The sequence below is a fragment of the Phacochoerus africanus genome, chromosome 6 (genome assembly GCF_016906955.1).
Source record: "Phacochoerus africanus isolate WHEZ1 chromosome 6, ROS_Pafr_v1, whole genome shotgun sequence".
NCBI lineage: Eukaryota > Metazoa > Chordata > Mammalia > Artiodactyla > Suidae > Phacochoerus > Phacochoerus africanus.
Genome location: NC_062549.1, coordinates 130712491 through 130732459, shown reverse-complemented (window position 1 = coordinate 130732459; position 19969 = coordinate 130712491). Strand labels below are relative to the sequence as shown.

Genomic DNA, 19969 nt, shown 5'->3' with positions numbered 1-19969 from the left:
GGGCTGGAATCGGGATTGGCCTTGCCCTCTCCACGGGTGACGCTCTCTCCGCGGGGGTCCCCTCCGCCTCGGGCTGGCTGCTCAGTGAGCGTCGCTTCCCGCCCCCGAGGGAGGCTGGAGGGCTTACCCGGCCTCCCGCATCCGCGAGGAAGCCTTAGGTCAGCCTCCCGGAGATCTCCCTGCGTCCGTTTCCTCTCGGACTTCCAAGCCAGCCAGTGGGCTGGAACTACAGTGGGAACCTCCAAAAACAAACAAGTACGACGTTCGGGGGGGGGGGGGGTGGAGGGGGAAGACCTCTGCCTGGGAATCTGCCAGACGGCGGGGAAGTTGATTTTTCCCCCCTTCTCATTCATAAATGCCACTGCGGGTATTAATTTGCGATACACTTAGCCTGGCTAATAAACACCATGCCAAGACTTTGGGACTCGATCCGAGCACTCCTCTACGACGTCCTCAAATAGATCCCAGGCTCCCAGACGCTCCCCTCCCGGTTCGCCTCTCTCCGTAGATAACTTGACTCTCACCTTCGCTGTAAACAAGCAAACAGCTCGCTGCCTCCCGGGCGGGGGCTCCGGGGCTGCGGCTCAGCTCGGCATCCCCAAACAAAACGACTTTGTTTCTCCTTCCAGGGCCTCCCACCCTCCAGGTCCAGGCAAAGTTCTCAACTCTCCCGCCCCCCCGCCCTTCCACCACCCTCCCCAATAGAAGTCGTTATTAAAAGTGGAAAAAACGGAAGATTGTTTTCTTGACGAGTCCAGGACCAAAAAAAAAAAAAAAAAAAAGAAGCCAGGGAGCCAGGGGAGGCGCTTGGCAGGAGCCCGCGCCAACCAGCATTCCTGAGATGTTTGAGAATTCTGGAACGCGCAGACGGGGCCGACGTCACTGCAACACGCGGCGCCGCGGCCGGCCCGTATAAAAGGCGGCCCCCGGGCGCCGGGGCAGACCGCGAGCAGAGCGCCCCCGAGCAGCTCCCGCGCCCCGCGCTCTTCCTCGGGCAGCACCTCGAGCTCGGGACGCCCGCAGCCCGCCCGCCGCGCACCCGTGTGTCGCCGTCTCGGCCTCCGCGCTCGCCCCGACCCTCCTGCGCGCCGCGATGAGCTCCCGCACCGCCAGGACGCTCGCCCTCGCCGTCACCCTGCTCCACTTGGCCAGGCTGGTGAGTTCCGCGGCCACCGCGTCCCTGTCCGCTCCCGGCCCCTCCCCCTTGGCCCAGAGGGCCCGCGGCCGACGGGGCTAGGCTCGGAAGTGAGGGGACACTTGGGGGGAGCGCTTTCTTTAAGCCCGCGCTGGAGACGTGCCGGGGCCTCCGGGGGGACGCCGCCGCCCGGGGTGGCCGGGCTGGCCCGGCTCAGGCCCCCCCGCCCCACCCGGCGCCTGGGGCTCCCGCCGCGCCGCGCGGAGCCTCACGCGTGTCCGCTCCCCCCTGCAGGCGCTCTCCACCTGCCCCGCCGCCTGCCACTGCCCCCTGGAGGCGCCCAAGTGCGCCCCCGGAGTCGGCCTGGTCGGGGACGGCTGCGGCTGCTGCAAGGTCTGCGCCAAGCAGCTCAACGAGGACTGCAGCAAGACGCAGCCCTGCGACCACACCAAGGGGCTGGAATGCAACTTCGGCGCCAGCCCCACCGCTCAGAAGGGGATCTGCAGAGGTAAGATGCTTTTGGTTTGGCCCCTTTAAAAGAAGGAACAGTCCCTGTAGTCCAGAAGTTTAGTAATTCTGCGACCATGTATGGTGATGCTTTGTTGTTGGTAGCTTGGCAGAAAGGCACATGATTTCAGCAGTCTGGAATGCGATTCAGTGTGTCTGGGCCCAGCGGAAAGCGCATACGGAAAAGTGATTCCTGACTAACTTATTGTTCTGGTCTGGAGTCTCCGGGGAACTGGAGGAAACTTTACCATAAACTGAGTTGAACAGCAGAAAATATGTGTGCGTTTCAGGCCGTCGTTCGGAATCCTAACTTTATCCTCTTCTCCTTTTTTTTCTGTTTTCTTTTTTTTGGTGTTCTTTGCAGCTCAGTCAGAGGGCAGACCCTGCGAATATAACTCCAGAATCTACCAGAATGGGGAGAGTTTCCAGCCCAACTGTAAACACCAGTGCACATGCATCGACGGCGCCGTGGGCTGCGTTCCGCTGTGCCCGCAGGAGCTCTCCCTCCCCGACCTGGGCTGCCCCAACCCCCGGCTGGTCAAAGTCACCGGGCAGTGCTGCGAGGAGTGGCTCTGCGACGAGGACGGTGCCACGGACCCCATGGACGACAGGGACGGCCTCCCGGGCAAGGCGCTGGCCTTCGATGCCTCCGAGGTGGAGTTAACGAGAAACAACGAATTAATTGCCTTTGGAAAAGGCGGCTCCCTGAAGCGGCTCCCGGGTAAGTGAAGACGGAGGTGCTGCAAAATCTAGTCCTAGTCGGAAGCCTCAGAGAGATGAGCACTTCCTTGCACGCGTGTCCCGTGCCTCTGAGAAATCTCTTCTGTGTCTCTAGTTTTCGGAGCGGAGCCTCGCGTTCTCTACACCCCTCCTCTGCTCGGCCAGAAATGCATCGTTCAAACCACGTCGTGGTCCCAGTGCTCAAAGACCTGCGGAACTGGCATCTCCACCCGCGTCACCAATGACAACCCCGACTGCCGCCTGGTGAAGGAAACCCGCATCTGCGAGGTGCGGCCGTGTGGACAGCCGGCCTTCGGCAGCCTGAAAGTAAGTGCTTGCGTCCGCGGGGACGGCTCCGGGCAGGCCTCTTCCCGGGCAGGGGCACGAGGTCCCTGACGTCCCCGCTCTCCTCTTTCCTCCAGAAGGGCAAGAGATGCAGCAAGACCCGGAAAGCCCCCGAGCCGGTCAAGTTCACTTACGCCGGCTGCTCCAGCGTGAAGAAGTACCGGCCCAAGTACTGCGGCTCCTGCGTGGACGGCCGCTGCTGCGCGCCGCAGCAGACGCGGACCGTGAAGATGCGCTTCCGCTGCGAGGACGGGGAGACGTTTGCCAAGAACGTCATGATGATCCAGTCCTGCCGGTGCAGCTACAGCTGCCCGCACGCCAACGAGGCAGCCTTTCCCTTCTACCGGCTCTTCAACGACATTCACAAATTTAGGGACTAGATGCTGCTCGGGTTTCCAGCACAGGGTGGACAAAGCGGGGAGCGAAGGGTGTGAGCGTCCCGGAGGCGTGGGTGGGTGGGGGCGGCGGCGAAGGGGCGCGGCGCTCGCTCCGGGTCGGGTCGAGGGTCGAGTCTCGGCGTCGGGAACTGCCTGCCGGGCGTGCTGGCGGCGCACGCGGCGCGGACGCCGCCGCGATCGCAGAATACTTTTGCTTCGTAATATTGGAGCACATGTTCCTGCTTCATTTTGGAGCTTGTGGTGTGGATGACGTCTGTTTCTGTTTGTAAATTATTCGGCAAAAGCGTCGTTTTCTCCGGGCTTTTTTCCTTGTGGGTCTGCAGGGGTGAGCGAAGATGAGCTGGACAGGTGAAGTCTTCATCCTTTGGCAGAAGGAAACGGGAGGCCCCCCCCAGGGCGGCGCTCCGTGAGTGTCGTCAGAGGCAGCTATCTGCACTCGAAACTGCAAACAGAAATCAGGTGTTTTAAGACTGAATGTTTTTATTTATCAAAATGTAGCTTTCCGGGAGGGAGGGGAAATATAATACTGGAATAATTTGTAAATGATTTTAATTTTATATTCAGTGAAAAGAATTTATTTATGGAATGAATCATTTAATAAAGAAATATTTACCTAATATCTGAGTATATGGCATTCTGTATTCTTAGAGACGTCCCAGGGCCACTGGGACCATCCAGCCTGTGCCTTCAGTCACAGAAACAGGATTTGCTGAGGACCTGCTTTGTGCCAGGAGCCGTTCAGGGGGCTTGGGCTAGAGCAAGGAACTAACCTTCGAAAATCTAAGGAGGTTCGCTTGGATATATCTTCAGTAGAGAAAAGTCTTGGCATTTAAAGCAATCTGTTTTAAAAACAAGTATGGACCACCAGGCATTCTACAAAGCACCTAAGGAATCTGAGGCTAAGTCTGTGATTTAAATAATAATGCTTTATTTTCATAAGAATTCAAAGCCCCCGGATCTCTGTCACCCCTGCTCTTTGAGGTGGGGATAGTAGAGTCATTTAGCATTTTAATCTCTAGGTAATTGCGCTGGTCCCTTCCGGAGAGGAGAGAAACAGTCCATGGCTCAGGCAGCCCACCACTGAATCGGTGGGCAAGATGGAGAATAGCTGGGAGTTCCCGTGGTGGCGAAGTGGTTAACGAATCCGACGAGGAACCATGACGTTGTGGGTTCGATCCCTGGCCTCGCTTGGTGGGTTAAGGATCCGTTGTTGCCGTGAGCTGTGGTGTAGGTTGCAGACGCGGCTGGGATCCCGAGTTGCTGTGGCTCTGGCGTAGACCGGTAGCTACAGCTCCGATTCGACCCCTAGCCTGGGAACCTCCATATGCCGAGGGAGCGGCTCAAGAAAAGGCAAAAAGACAAAAAGACAAAAAAAAAAGCAGATTGAGAATGGTTGGATAATGTGTTAGAAGGTAGTGTGTTTATAACTTTATATTTTTCTAAAATTGCTCCTAAAATTTGGGAGAACTACTTAAAAATTCACCACAGGGGGATCAGAGAAAAATTTTTAGACTCTCCTCAGTTTGTTTTCACTGAATGAGCGCAAAGCGAGGACGTGTGCTAATCTTAATAAGCTGGAGATTAGGTAAACATACCATTAAATGCAAAGGAATGCAAGGAATTTCAAGCACTTTTCCAAGAGCCGGGACCGCACTACCCATCCCCTCCCCTCCCCTTTTATGACACCCTTTCTATTGAGGCAGGAGGGGTTAGACAGAACCGGCCATCCCCACGTAGCGCATCCTCCCACAGAAGGCCCCGAGCCCTGGGTCCAGGAGAGGTCAAGGAGGCTGGGCTATATGTTTGCGACCACGTCTCTGCAGAATCTGCATCTTTAGAAAGCGCCGACAATAAACCTTTTATGGAGCGTTTTCCTTTCGCCGGCCCTCTCGGCCCCTATTCACATCCACAGTGAACTATTTCAGGCCGCACTCAGCTAAGAGGGCCCTTGAATTTTGAGGCAGTAAGAGAAGTGCTTTAAGGGCGGCGGCGGAGGGCTGCTCGGGGGTTCTCACGATAGTTTAATAGTGACGCTTTATTATTCACAATAGCTGAACAGTGACGCTGCCTAAGCATCTGTTCTAAAGCCCTGCCGAGTGCACACAGGTTCCTGTGAATGCAGAAGTGAAATTCCTGGGCAAAGGCTTCACTCAGACCTCTCGTCTGAAATACTACAACGCCTGCCTACCGAGGAGTCAGTTTTTCTTGCCGGAGGCATTCCAATTTTAAGGTATTTGGAGATTTAAACTCCACCAGGCTCAGTGTTGAATGCCGTAAAAATTGCCAATACAACAGAACATGTAAAACATATATATGAAAAAGTTGTGAGGATTTTGTGGTGCAGTCTTGTTAAACAGACATCTAAATCCAGAGCAGAACGTACGCGTTGCATTCCCAGGCACCAAGCCTGAGGTGTTGTCTTCTGACGCCAGAGTCCAGCACATCGGCGGCTGACACGAAGATGGAGGAGCCCCTCCCTACGCAGAGACCTTTTAAGTATGCAGGGAGGTGACATTTGGCCAGTTACGTTCAAATGTGAAACAAACCTGGCATGGGAAAACACTGGGTCTGTGGGTCTTTAATCTCATCATGGGAAGTCCACTGAGTGATACACAGGTGCTGATTCTAATTTAAAGAAGAGTACTCAGTAAAAAACCAAAACAGGACTAGATGCAAAATATGTCCATTGTATTGAGCTATATAGAGAAAAGGAGTGAATACATTAAAAGTAATTGAGAATGAAATGATACAATCAAGAAGACATCAGTTTTATCTATGTCTGGAATGGAATACTGCCTACTTTAAATACTGAGAAAACAAAATAAAAATTGTGCACTGTAAAAATGAAACAGAAGGTGCACATATAAACCTTCATTATAATACATACATTCCCTCTACGTAAAGACCTTACATTGTAATTACTTTCCAACCTAAAAAACCCTGGTGTTGTCAAGCTGTCGTCCTGTTTTTGATGGAGACGTAAGCATTGAGAGTTATAGGGTGACCCCAGAATCCTAGGAATTTGGTGCACTTTAGGCAATATTCTATGGGCCATTTAGCAGTAGACTAAGCAGTCTCAGGGTGACGAGTCCCACGTGCCCACAGGTGCCGTCCACGCTGCGGGGATTCAACTGCCACAGTATGGTTCAGTTACTTTACCAGTCGAGAGACCGGGTCTGATTTGAGCCCAGTCTCCTCTCCGGCCATCTGGCACTACCTGTCAGTCACGTGAGCAACAGCAAAGGTCCAGGAGGCCCGAATGAAAACAAGGCTGTGCTCTGGGCTGGGTGGTGGGTGATACCGTGGGAAGAATCTGGGACCAGAATCAGGAGACACGTCTTTTACAGCAACTCTGCCATTAATTTGCTGGGTGACCCTGGGCAAGTTTCTGGATTGTTCTCTCTTGTTTAAAAATGGAATAGCTTCCTACATTTTTGTCACCAAAAAACCACTTGTTTTTGGCCATCCTGCAGTGTATGGAGTTCCTGGGCCAGGCATCAGATCTGAGTCACATGTCCGCCACGCCTGTGGCTGCAGCAAGGCCGGATCCTTAACCCACTGCGTCAGGCCAGGGTTGGGCCTGCATCCAGGTGCAGCAGAAACAGCCCGGCTATCCGTCGTGCCACATCTGAAACTCCAAAAAAAAAAAAAAAAATCTTTTTCATGTCCTACCTTTGGTGCAGTAACTCCTGTACCTTAGAAATTTTGTCTCCCCAGGTAACAGAATGTACGGAGCGAGGGCTGCTCAGGTCTTTCTGTGGGCAAAAGCCTCCGAAGATGCAGTGTCACAGGGCCGTCTTTACTCTCTACGGCAGCCCTGGTTACAGGATGCAGCAATCCCTGCCTCTCACAGCACATCCGTCCATACTTCCCTCTCCCTCTTCAGGCCCACGCTCTGGGCCTCGTGAAGTCCTCGCCCTCTGTTTTATTCTGTGAAACAAAGCACATTGTAAAGCAGGACGGTGATGCCTGCGCCCTGTGAACAGCGTGGACCTATTTGTGATGGACGCCACTGGTCGCGGGCCTTGCTCATCCGCGTGCTCTTATAAAGAGCAATTCAAGGAACGTCCTCAGATGCGTTGGTCCGTACTGGACAGCGCTCCTACGCGCCGCTCTGAATTCTGGATTCTGAATCTGCCCTTTCTTCGTCTCGAGCAAACATCCAAATCTAAGGCCCATCATCTCTTGCCTGAATTATTGAAACGGTTCCTCCTGTGGCACATCGTGTTTTTCAGAATGGCTGCAGCACTGGCTTCCAGCCCATGTTCCTTCTGCCACGTGACCCTCTTGCTCCTCCATCAACAGAGAGGGTCTCCTTCCCACCCGCTTAGAGCTGGTGGGCGCTTTGCTTTGACCAATGCCTGTCTAGGACGTAGGAAGGAATGCATGTGGTGCTGGTTCCAAGAGTAGCACTGGCGAGGAGCGTCTACGCCCTTTCTCTCAGAAATGAGCTTCCGCGTGAGAAGTAAGAGTGCCCTGAGGCCAGCAGACAGAGAAGCCTGGGACACGCGGACAGGCCTGAGGGGAGGAGAGGCCACATGGAGAAGAAGGAAGGTCAAGGCGCTTTTGGTAACACACGTGTATAACGACACTGTCTTGGAAGTGGACCCGCCAGCCCCAGCTGCCTCGCAAGCTCACGTCTTAAAAATCGGAGATGAGCTGCCTGTGGGGTCTTTCCCAGAATCCCTGACTCATGAAATAATGAGTAAACCAATACAATTATTTTAAGGCCCTAAGTTGCAGGGTGCTGTTTGTGACACAGCAGTGGGTAACTGTAATATTGCTGGTTTCTATTCTTGCCCTCCAATGATCTATTTTCCTGACAGGAGCCAGCTTAATTCTTTAAAATGTAAGTCAGAACAGGTCAACTGGTGACTTTAAGGCTCGGTGGCTCCCCCTACTCTTGGCATAGATTCAGCTCCATGCTCAGGCTCTGCCTCCTTCCTCTATTTATCCGCGCTGTGCTCCCGTCTGACTTTTCCTCTTTGAAAAATGCCCAGTTCTTCCTCAGGACCTCGGTATTAGCTGCTCCTCTGCCTCCAACGCCCTGCTCCCTGATCTAAGCTTCTTGTCATGCAGGTCTCAGCACCGATGCTATGTCCTCAGGGGCCTCTCATCCCTGCCAAGTCTAAAATAGTTCACGACACCAAAGCTGATTGATGTAAAAAATTTTTTCTTTTTATGGCCACACCTGTGGCATATGGAAATTCCTGAGCCAGGGGTTGAACTGAAGCTGCAGCTGCAGCCTATGCCACGGCCACAGCAACACCGAATCCAAACTGCACCTGTGACCTACACTGCAGCTGCAGCACTGCCAGATCCTTAACCCACTGGGTGAGGCTAGGGATCGAACCTGCATCCTCGCAGAGACAACAATATCAGGTCCTTAACCCGCTGAACCACAATGGGAACTCTGATTCAAATGTTCATCAGACCTAAAAAATACTGTGGCAGCAACATCTAGTCGGGTGTGTGACCAGACAAATGGGCACGGGAGTGCAGCCCAGTTAACACATAAAATTCACCATCACAGTACCTGTGGAGTAAGATCTTTTTGGGGAGAAGCAGCTCACATCCACTCTTTAAAATGGAGCATGTTTGAGCCATCAGAAAGCAAGAAGTTTGTGAGTTATGCTAGGATTCCTCTGGGCCGGTCACTGTCGTGGTGCTTGTTCACACACGGGACAAGGGCTGCAGTGTTTGGTCTGTATTGACCAGGTGCATTGGGGCATCTCACGAGGCTTCCTAGGGCGCCAGCGCCAAGCTCCACCCAGAGCTGGCAGCAGCCGTCTCAATGGGAGTGGCTGTGGGGGCGGGGAGAGGGCGACCCTTATAACCACCAGAGAAAAGCCTCTTCCGAACCTGCGTGAAAGGGGTTGACGCCATCCCCTGCTGGTACACACCGCAGGCAGAAAAGAGTGCTCCATCCTTTGGTTCGTCGTGGAATCCTCATTGAAACAAGGACGCCACCGCTCTGTGACTGGCTGACTCTTCCCACCAGGCTGTCAGTTCCTTAAAGAGGCTTGTCAGTGAAGGAGCACCAGCTAAGAACAGACTGAAAGTCGTCGGAGAGCCAGCTTCCCAAGCATCCAGATCTTCGCAAAGAAGAAAAAGCACCTCTGGTCTTGTGGCCCCCAGTCTTAAGCTGGTGGCTCGGAGCCGGATGGAGCCAATACAAAGTTTTGTTCAGCCTGCATAGGGTTTATAAAAACTGGGGTTTGTTGCCAATATTTGAAAACTGATTTTTTTTTTTTTATCCACCTTCCTGGCTTCTTTTGAAAAATTCACAGATCTGGCCACAGTGGACCCTGGTGTCTATGTGGCACTTTGCACGTGCTGGGAGTTGCATTGCAGCTTCTCCCCTTGGGGCGGGTATTCTGCTTCCCCCCAGGAGGGACGGGGAGGGGATAGGCGTGTATTCTTGGGGCTGGGGGCGCGGAAGGGCAAGCAGTGATGTCTTTAGAAATCGATGCTCTTTCAAAAAAACGCACAGCGAAAGCACCATCTTTGCTGTGAAACTTAGGTCTGGAAACCCTCTGTTACAAGCCTGGGAAAGAATAAAGGTGACGCTTCGTGAAGTTCCGTCTGCTGTGAGCTGTACCTGCGTCCCCGGCCCTGGCTTCCTTCTCCCTTCCAGGCTGTGTATTTCTGTGGAGGAGTGTACCTGTTCCATTTATAACATCCCGTCACATTTTCCTACTGACCCTGGATACGGTGATCAAAGCTGTACACCACATCCTGAACCCCTGCTGCCGTTAACCGTCTATTTTTATAGTAGCCAAACAGCCTTCCCGCGAGAACCATTGCAGATATACCCCGGGGCTGCTCTAGAATTTCTTTTAATGACTCAAAGTTCTTCCCTCAAGTGCTGTCCCCTAAATACTGCTCGGCTTTCAGAGGGGTCTGTTGAGCTCGAGAGGGTGGGGACTCTCCTGAGCAGTCAGAATCAGGCAGCAGCAGAGCGGAAGGGAGACTCCAGAGGCCTTATCCTCAAGCTCACCCCTGACCGAGGCGTTTGGGGTGCAGGAGAGCACGGGGGTCACAGCCAGCCTGGGCTGGTTCTCGGTGCCCGCGGGGCTCCTGGGAGGACTTCCGCCAACGGGTCTGCTCCGGGCGAGTCAGCATCCCCAGCATCCCCCAGTGAGGCTGACGCCCTTCTCCGCAAACAGGGTGACTCAACATGGCAACAATTTGGGTCTTCCGTGAGGGAGGCTGGCTAGCCTAAAAAAGAGCTGCTCATTCATGGAAGGAGTTTAAATTCTGGGCTCATGAGCAAAATTTTCAGAGAGGTCCCTCCCATGTTCCAAATTAGTTTGTTCTTGGAAAGGAGCCCATGCCTTTAATTGGCTTCCTGCAGTCAAAATGTTACTTGGCCTTTTAAAGGGTTCTCTTTAATGTTTGGATTCTTTTTTTTTTAACAAAAGAAGGCACAGTTATGCAAATTTAATATGGATAAGAAATACAGAATGTGAAAAACGGAGGTCTCCAGCAGACCCCTACACACACACACGTCCCCACACAGCTGCTCTTAGGTGCACAGTGTGGATTATACCTGTCGACCTGGTATTAATTAGTAGTATTATCATGAACAAAAAGAGCAGACTAGACACAGAGTTTTTCATGCCTTGAAAGTCATTTAAGCATGGCAGGCAGTGCTCCCGCACTCACTGTGATGGTTTTTATTTTATTATTATTATTATTTTTGTCTTTTTAGGGCTGCACCTGCAGCATATGGAGGTTCCCAGGCTAGGGGTCAAATCAGAGGTGCAGCTGCTGGCCTACCCCACAGCCGTGGCAATGCCAGGTCCTTAACTCACTGGGTGGGGCCGGGGATTGAACCTGGGTCCTCACGGATACTGGTCAGATCCGTTTCCACTGAGCCACGACGTGAACTCCCTTAATAGTGTTACAGACTTTTATTCTCACGCCCCGTAATTGATTTAGGAACTCCCGTGGGCACCACTGATGCCCACCTCACAGCCATCCCCTTGGCCCCTTGGCTCCCTGCTTAGCGCCCTGGTTTATGCGGGTGTCCGTCCTCCCTCATGGGCAGGGCAGGGCCTCTGGCTACCAACAAGCCCAGGGATGGCCCTGCGACCAACTGGCTTAGCAGGATGCTCTTGTTTCCCTGTCGGCAGTGGGCGGAGGCTTGATCCTGATTCAGATACTCTGGGAGGTTTGCTCGGAGGTTGGGGGGAGGGCACCTGAGAGAAAGTTTATCTGATACTACAAGGGACGGGATGGGGGAGGAAAAGCCTTCCCCCGGGCTGGCCTGCGCCTCTCCTGAGCCCAGGACGGAGGCATCACGGGCCTGTCGAAGGAGGCAGAACAAAGGGCAGCCCCTGAGGAGGGCACCGGGCTGCCGCCCACCTGAGCCTGGCCCCGCCCACACCTCTTGTTTGCTGTGATAACACGACTCCTATCATTCAGGCTGTTTTGGTTAAACCAGCTAACTGCTAGAGCTACAATCATCCTAACAGGTGACTTCACACTTGGCCCTTTTTGAGGCCTATGGACTCTAGAAATGACACAGAGATAACCACTTCCAAGGGAGAAGAAAGCGCTTTCAGATGTGAACGAATGACCCGGGAAACAAATTCTTGGCAGGAACATCATTCCTTCCTTCATTTACCCAACATTTACTGAGTATGGAGCACTTGACAGGCCACAGACCAGCAAGACATGGGTGACAAGCAAGAAACAATAAGACATGGTTCCTGGCCACAAGGATGTCACCTGCAAATAATTCTGGTGCATCGTAACAGCATCAGAGAAGCTAGGAATACGAGGGCAGGAAGGGTAGCTGGGGAGAGCTCCATAGAGGACAGATGTCTGAACTGGGTCTTGAGGGATGAATAGGAGTTTGCTACTTGGAATTGCCCTCCAAACTGGAAAACACCAAAGTATTTGAAGCCTGGGGGTGGGGGGGGGGTGTTATCAGAGTCCGCAAAGTCGTGGCCTCAGAAAAGATCTGGGCAGTTCCAGCCATTTCCCACATTGGTTTTGGGGGCTGTTAGGAAAAGCAGCCCTCAGCAGGGCCCTGCTAACCGGGACAGGCCTGTCTTTCCACAGGAGTCACTTTTGGAAACCTCCCACTGCCGCAGCAACAGGAGCTGCCAGCCCACAGGGGGAAGCAGCACTGGCACCACCAGCCCCAGGCTGGAAATCAGTCTGCTTCCCCCACATGACAGCTTCAACGTGACACGTTGATTCAGGGTCCAGCCTCGGCCCGACCCACTGGTAGGTCACCCGAGGAGGCCCCAGTGGCTACTTGGACCCAGCGGCAAAGGCAGAAAGCCCAGAGAGAAGTGGCCTGGTGGCTTGGGCACTGCCACCTGGCACTCTTGTGTGTGCCACGGTCAGACCCTCCCAGGAGGCCAGCCCTGTTGATGGCTTCCGGCTCCTCCTGGAGTCACACTCGCGCCTGCGAGCCGCGCACAGCCTCCTCCTCTAGGACTTGAGAGCCCGCAGCATGTGACACGCACGCACAAGCCCGCCTATTCTTCCAGGTGAGAGAGAATCTCGTAGTTGCCTCGTGGTCGAAGTGCAGGTCGGGAGAGGCCGAGGCGCCGGGGCTTCGCATCCTGGGCAGGTAACGACAGTACCTACTCAGAGTCCGCGCCTCGTCAGTGAGATCCAGTCAGAGGGTTTGTCCCAGTACGTGGTCTCCCCACCCCAGGGGTCTGCATGGGCTCCTACGCGCGTGTTTAACCCCGCTGACCCTCTCATGCTCATCTGTGGAAGCCGCACCTGCCCTCCCCGCTTCCAAGAGTCAGAGACCAGGTCTCCGGGCCTGCGACGGGAACACAGCCCCCAAAATGCAGGGCCACAGCTCTGTACAGCGACAGGAGCCACTGGGTGCTGTGGGTGAGGAATGGTCGAGCCAAAAAAAGACAGGGAAGAAATCCCCGTAACTTTAGACTGTAAGAAACCGCGCTGAACCAGGGCCAGGAAGCCAAGATTAGCAGTGGCAGTGCACTTCGGGGTATGAAAAGCTGGCCTCAGTGCCAGAAGTTCATTCACTGGACATGCAGCTATACATTTATTTATAGCTATCTGTGTGCATGCACACACACACACACACACGAGTGGCTCTCTGTTCCTGTTTGTGGTCCTGCTTGTTTACACTCTGTTTGCTGCTGACCAGGCACAGCGCTGGCTCGTGGACGGTCCAGCTGACCAAGGACTTGCCATGGAGGACTCAGAACCAACAGCGACCTCCTCGCTCCTGCGCAGCTGCCGTGCACTGTCTGCTGGTTTTCTCAGGACCAGGGGCTGACCACCGCCACTTCCCACACAGGGCGGGGAGGGGAGTGGCCCTCCAGTTCAGTGGCCCTGAGCTGTGGACAAGGGACATCACTGCAAACGTGTGGCCCATTCTCTGCAACAGCAAACCCACGAGGTGTGTTCACACAGGGGCCCACTCTCATCCTTCAAACAGCACATTCCGCTTGGAGTCCTGGGACGATAAACCACTACTTAGACTTTCACCACCCGCTTTCCAGCAGAGGCCAGCCGATCAAACTGCTCACAGCACCTGCAGTCAGGCGCCGGGGCATTTCAGGGCTGCGGAAGGGTAAACGCTTATACTCTCAAGAACCGGTGGAATCTAGGGCTTGTCTTGGCGCTGGACTGAGCATGTGGAGGGCAGCCCGCTCCTCACAGCCTGCGCTGCTCGGCCGTGCCTAGTGCGGTGTCACCCGCAAAGCCCGCAGCGAACGCTGTGGAGTGGGTGACTGGGCAGCTGATACCAACCCCGCCTTCCCCTCCAGGAACACGCCTGAGCCTCAACCACCCACTCAGCCGGGGTGAGAAGGTGGAGATTATGCAGGGTTCTTCCCCCCAGACTCGGGGGATGGGAGCGGGCTCCTGGAATAGGCCCTCTGGCAACGGCGATGCGGGCAGCTCCAGCCCCGCTCACCTCAAGGCCTGGTCACCAAGCTGCTGGCCAGACACACTGCGACACCAGGCTCCCGTGGGGCCGACTTGCATTTCTCCTGAAACCGGTGTGTAATATCAAACTCCTGAAAACAAGATCACAGCTAACGCGGCCGTGGGAGCGGCTATTGAGAGGAACGGCTGCCAAGGCCTCCTGCGAAGTCGATAACCACCCTAGATTTATCTGTCTGCCGACTTCGGGTTTGGGGTATCGCCTTCCTCTGGAGCAGGGCGCACCCTTATATTGAGTTTCCCAGCAGCAGAGTCTTTGTCCTGGGCCAGTAGCTGAAGGAAGGCTTTTTGCCTAGACTGGCCTCTCTCCCTAGAGGGTCCCTGGCCAGTCAGGCCCGCTCAGACCAACCCTCCAGGGGCAGAGGGAGCCGAAGGAAGCCAGGTCCCTTTGCGGCATCTCCTTTAGAAAGCCGCACCCTCCAACCTGAGCCCGCACAGAGCAGGGGGTCGGTGAGCCGGCCCCATGCGTGGAGGGGCGCCCTGCGTGTCCCACCCTGAGGGACGCCGGCCTCTGGGCCCCCGCCTCTGGGGAGGGCAGAGGTGACAAGACACAGTCCCTGGCTTGGTCTAGTGACGGTGAGCTCTGCTGAGTGGCACCACCAGGTCCCAGGCTGTCCCTCCCAAGAGACTCGGGGACGGTTTCACTGAGGTTGCGTCAGGAACTTGGGTCTTGGTAGAAAAGGGGACGGCGAAAGGGCAGCCTAGGTGATGCGAACACCTGTGCCCAGGTGTGCACGAGCCAGCAAGGCGCAGCCAAGGTGGGCTAGAGGGCGCTCTGCAGCTCCCTCCGCTCTCTCCCGAGCCCGTGACACGGAGGCAGAGGGCACCCCGACTGGTTCATCGTGCCAGGTCTTCAGGGACTCCCAGCTCCGCCTCCAGATCTGCTTCCCATGGACCTTTGAACCCGCAGTCCCCTCTCTGGTCGTGGTGCTATTGGTGCTGCAGGGCCCTCCGAAGGAAATGGGGCTTATATCCCTGAAAAGATCTCCCCTGGAGTTCCAGAGGCTGGAGGGTGAGAGAAGCAGGAGAGAGCCACAGCCAGGTCCCCCGGGAGTGGTTCTGGGGCAGGGCTGAGCCCCTAACCGGAGAGGTCCGCGTTCCTGATGCGACTCAGCGGGGTAAAAACCCGACACAATCTCCGTGAGGACGTGGGTTCCAACCCTGGCCTTGATCAGTGGGTTAAGGACCTGGCGCGGCTGTGGCTGTGGCGTAGATGTGCAGCTGCAACTCCCGTTTGACCCCTAGCCTGGGGACTTCCCTATGCCGTGGGTATGGCCCTAAAAAGACCAAAAAAAAGAAAAGTGTAAAACAAAAAACGAAAAACAAAAAAGAAAAAGGAAAGAACGAAAGAAGGAAAAGGCAGGCAGGCTGGTCGGCCAGGTGACTTCTGGACATCTGCTTAGTGCTCTCCCCCCGAAGCTGGCCGCACCTGCGAAATCTGCAGACTCCACTTGCTGCCCAGTCCCGAGTCCGCCTTCAGGGTGTGACAGACGCCAACCCCTAGAAAACTCAGGTTCTCAGCCTCGGCAGCGGCTCTGGGTCCCTGAGGCTTGAACTCCACCCGCTCATCCCCGGGCTCTCTGTGCTTCTCAGGCGACGGCTCTCCCACTCACTGCTGGCAGGCTGGGGTCGCTCCACCTCCTGGCCCTGGCCAGGCAGGGTGAGGATGGGTGGAGGGGCCTCCCCTGGGGAGACAGGGGGTCCACACCACCAGAGCCAGGACCCCTGCCCTGCGGCTTGGCGGGCGGCCCAGGCCTTGCCCTCTGACGGTGCCACCTGCCTCTGGCTGCGGTTCATGCTCCCCTGAGTACCAGCCTGGAGCTGCTCCCTGAGCCTTTGGGGCCTGTTTGAGGCTCTCTTCCCGCCCTACCCCATGTGGAGCTGAGCCCTCTTAATGCGCACCACCTGCCCCAGCACGTCCGCGCCTTCGCCGGCTCTTCCCAGGACAGATGGTCAAGGTGGCTGCGGTTATTCTCTGCGTGCTCCGGCCTTCGTTCCGGGGGTTTGCTTCCAGGTACGACTGAGTTTGACAAGGTCACTAACGATGGGATGCTGGCCGTTGGTGGGTTAACAGAACCCACTGGCTCTTCCCTTGGTGTGCACCCAGCAAGTCTGTGGGTCCTAAGGGACCGTGGTGTCCCTTTATTTCCATCTCTGCCTCCCCACCAAACCGAGAGCACTCACCGTCTTCCCAGCCTCCAACCCAAGGACAGACTTAAATTTCCAAATCCAAGAGGCGGCACAGGAGAATGGGGCCTGAGATCTCCCGTGTCCCCAGACCCCACCCAAAGCCTGGGGACAGCAGGCCTGTAATAGCGACAGGATTGAGCACTCAGGTCCTGCGCCTAGTGAAAGTGGAGTGAGCCTGCCCGCTCTCTTAGCCGGGTGGGATGCTGGGGCGACTGCATTCCCACGGCCTTCATGCTGTGGTCCTCCAGAAGGATAACCCACCGCTTGTACCTCTGGTGTCACCCTTCCTTAATGGCATCTGTGTAACAAACCTTTCCGAGAGATGCTGGCTTGAAACCACAATAACTTAGGATTTGACCCAACTTTGTCGACCAGGTTTAGCTGGCACCCTGCAGTTCCTCACTCGCAGGAGCTTGGCTGGGGCCGCAGAGTCTGAGATGACCCCTCGCCCTAGAGGGTCTCTCTCCTGGTGGCTTCTCATCATCGGGTAGCCCAGCCTGAGCTTCTACAGCCGAGGAGCTGGCTTCTGAGAGGGAGTGTCCAAGGCCAGCTCCCATGAGGCCTGTCACACTCCCTGATGCCTCATGGGTCAGAACAAGTCTTAGGGGGAAACCCAGAGGGTATGGGAGGGAACTGCACAGGTCGTGGACGCTAACAGGTGAGTGCCTGTCGGCCGCCAGCGTCCCGGTCGACGGTATTAACTGCACGAGGTCATGGACACTGGGAGGCCAGTGGTCTGCCATGTTCATCTTTTTTTTTTTTTGTCTTTTTGCCTTTTCTAGGGCTGCTCTTGAGGCATATGGAGGTTCCCAGGCTAGGGGTCTAGTTGGGGCTGTAGCCACTGGCCTATGCCAGAGCCACAGCAACACGGGATCCAAGCTGCATCTGCGACCTACACCACAGCTCATGGCAACGCCGGATCCTTAACCCACTGAGCAAGGCCAGGGATCGAACATACAACCTCATGGTTCCTAGTCAGATTTGTTAACCACTGAGCCATGACGGAACTCCTATGTTCCTCCTTATTACATTTCACTGTAACACGTGGAAGAGAGTATCTTTTTCCCAGGTCCTTACAAAATCCACACCTTTCTGGCCATGGGCAAGCTCTACAATGATGGGGGAGATGACGAGAGAAACGCGTCAGTTATCAACCGCTGTGTGCCAGGATGTTCTGGATGTGTTTACAGTTTGTGGGAAGAAAAGTCTCAAGGACAATTTATTGCTCCCACTTTAGTTTTTTTTTTTAACTTTTTTTTGTCTTTTTAGGGCTACACTGGCGGCATACGGAGGTTCCCAGGCTAGGGGTTGAATCTGATATACAGCTGCCAGCACACATCACCGTCACAGCAACGTGGGATCTGAGCCCCATCTGTGACCCACACCACAGCTCCAGGCAATGCTGGGTCCTTAACCCACTGAGCAAGGCCAAGGATTGAACCTGCGTCCTCAGGGGTACCAGTTGGTTTCATTCCCACTGAGCAACAACAGCAACTCCTACTCCCACATTAGAGATAAGGAAAGCGAGGTCCGGATAACCTCAATAAATAGCTCAAAGCCACAATTCGTGGAAGGCAGGATTTCAGCCAAGGTCTCTAATTCCAAAACAAGAGTTTCTTGATCACTGCACCCCGCTGCTGTGTATCTCAGAATTTGCGCTTCTGACTCAACGAAACATACAAATTCCTGGGTCGGGGTGGGAGGATGGGGGGGGGGAAGCACTTCTCAAATGATGAGGAACTCAAGAAGTCAGAACATGCAAAGTAACTTTTCTCTCTCCGGAATCTTTTAAAGTTTAAATGTCATTTTCTCTCAGGGATCTTGGTCTCTTTTGTTCTGCGTAGCTGATCCCCCTAAGCAGCGAAGGCGCCCTGAGTGTTGATCCTACAGTAGAGCCGGGATGTTTAAAATACCTGAATGAAAGTCCTGATAAGACTTTATATACATACCTATAAGGCAGGGCTCCCATACAAAAAAGGCTGAGTTTGAACTTGAAGTCAGTCTTAACTCCATCTATAAGGTCTGAATTGCCAGACTCCTTGGCCGCCAGGTCGAGGGCTAAGCTTCTTTCTTTATCTGCTCTGGTAAATCCTGAAAGGGCTCTTCTGCCCAGGGGCGATCATGAGCTACCTGGGAGGCTGCAGAAGGGTGTCTCTGTTCAGGAAGGGGGCCAAACCTCCTCAGACGGCTGCCACCGGTGGCCAGTGACAGGAAGGCCACCAGGAGGGTGAGAGGGGCCGGGGGCAAGAATGAGGTGGGATGGGGGCCTCCCCTGTTCAGCCTGCACACTCATTTTTCCATCTGAACCTCATTTAGGTAATCAAATCCCATTTTCCTGATGGCACGTGCGCCAGCAGGTCGGTACCCGCACTGCCCGCACCCTCCCCTTTCTCTCCGGGGCTGGAGCTACGTGTGAGCGGGGATCGTGCCGGCTTTGTTACTGGAGAAACGCTCGAGTGAATGACCAGGGGCAGGAGCTACAGCTCCTCAGCTAACCTCTTCCCCAGCCCTGCCTCTTCGCGCCACAGATGAGGTGACACGAGAGGCCACACAACACCGGCCAGGTCACCGACCTCCTAGTGCCAGAGATGAGACTAGAACCCGCGTCTCTAGGGCATTTAGCGCCATTGCCAACCTCAACGGCTTCAGCGAGTGTGCGGGGCGGACCACGGAGGGCACTGTTCTCAAGGGCTGGGGGCCAGAGCCCAAGACCCACAGGCCGGTTAGCCTCATGTCCCTCTTCCATCCTGCGCTTGCTGCTCGCTCGGCAAAGTGGCTGGAGAGTCCTCTTGCCTGTGAGTCTCCCTCAGCTTCTCCCTCCACAGAGCGGCACCCTGTGGTGCTGTGCGATGCAGCTGGAGTGAGAGCCAGCCCTGGATTCCCCCGCGTGGTGCCAGAGCTCAGGGCGGGCGTCTGCTCGGCCCCTGCCCACACCCCCGCCACCGACAGTCACCCTTTTTGACTTGGGAGGCGGTTCTCTCCCTCTGCAGGCCAGCTGTGAGGTTACGCTTGGTCAGGAAAGGGAGGCTGGAGGTACCAGCCCAGGAGAAAGATGCAGACCTGACGACTTAACTTCAGCAGACCTGTGCTACTTGCTGAGACCAGGGCCCGTGCCCGGTGTCCCTGTGCTTTGGGAGGTTGCTGTCTGTGGGAGGCAGATGGACACTCACTACTTTAAGTCACCAGGGAGGTGAGGGTGGGCAGCCGGCCCGCATGGCCAGACCAGAGACGAGACCAGACGGGCTGCCCCCTCCACTCGGGGCCAATGCCAGCTCCGGGGTGAGTGAGGAGGGTGTGGGCGGACGTGTTCCCAGCACGGTTCTCTAGGGCCGGGGTTTGGGGTGAGAAAGCCAGGCACAGAGCCCTGCGGAGCCTCTGCTTCTGCTGCAGCAGCCAGGGCAGGAGACAGGTGGCTAAGCCTTGGGGCACAAGCAGGCCAGGGCTTAAGGAAAGGCGTTCCAGGCAGCGGGAACAGCAGGGCAGGCGCGCAGAGGCCACTCGCCCAGCCCTGGCCTTCCGCCCTCACTCTTCCTCGCAGGAGGCCTCAGGTTCCTACTGTCTGAGGTCACCGAGCCTCCGGCAGGCATCTCAGGAATGTGGAGGCCTGAGTCATTCTCTTCCTGGAGTTCACAGTCTGAAGTTCATAAACCCGCTGCTTTCCCCGTTAGTCACCCTTATTCAAACAGCAGCTCACACGCTTCGCAGATGGAGCTGGCAGGAGGTG

General features: G+C 55.4%; 2 protein-coding genes across 3 annotated transcripts in view; one reads left to right on the top strand and one right to left on the bottom strand.

Annotated features, from left to right (window-relative positions):
- ZNHIT6 (zinc finger HIT-type containing 6) overlaps positions 1-19969 on the bottom strand; it is a 107899-nt gene that overhangs the window by 10158 nt on the left and 77772 nt on the right. The window contains exon 10 of one of the 2 annotated variants that reach the window (XM_047785411.1): positions 8500-9296. The exons of the other annotated variant lie outside the window; for it this stretch is intronic. Within the exon in view, the coding sequence (XP_047641367.1) occupies positions 9119-9296 (178 nt within the window). The 3' untranslated portion in view covers positions 8500-9118. Of the gene's footprint in view, positions 1-8499; positions 9297-19969 lie in introns of those variants that run through there. 2 annotated transcript variants of the gene reach the window in all.
- Positions 938-3722, top strand: CCN1 (cellular communication network factor 1). The gene is made up of 5 exons (XM_047785414.1): positions 938-1156; positions 1430-1643; positions 2007-2363; positions 2478-2689; positions 2785-3722. The coding sequence occupies exons 1-5, from the start codon at positions 1094-1096 to the stop codon at positions 3085-3087; spliced, it is 1149 nt and encodes a 382-aa protein (XP_047641370.1). The 5' UTR covers positions 938-1093; the 3' UTR covers positions 3088-3722.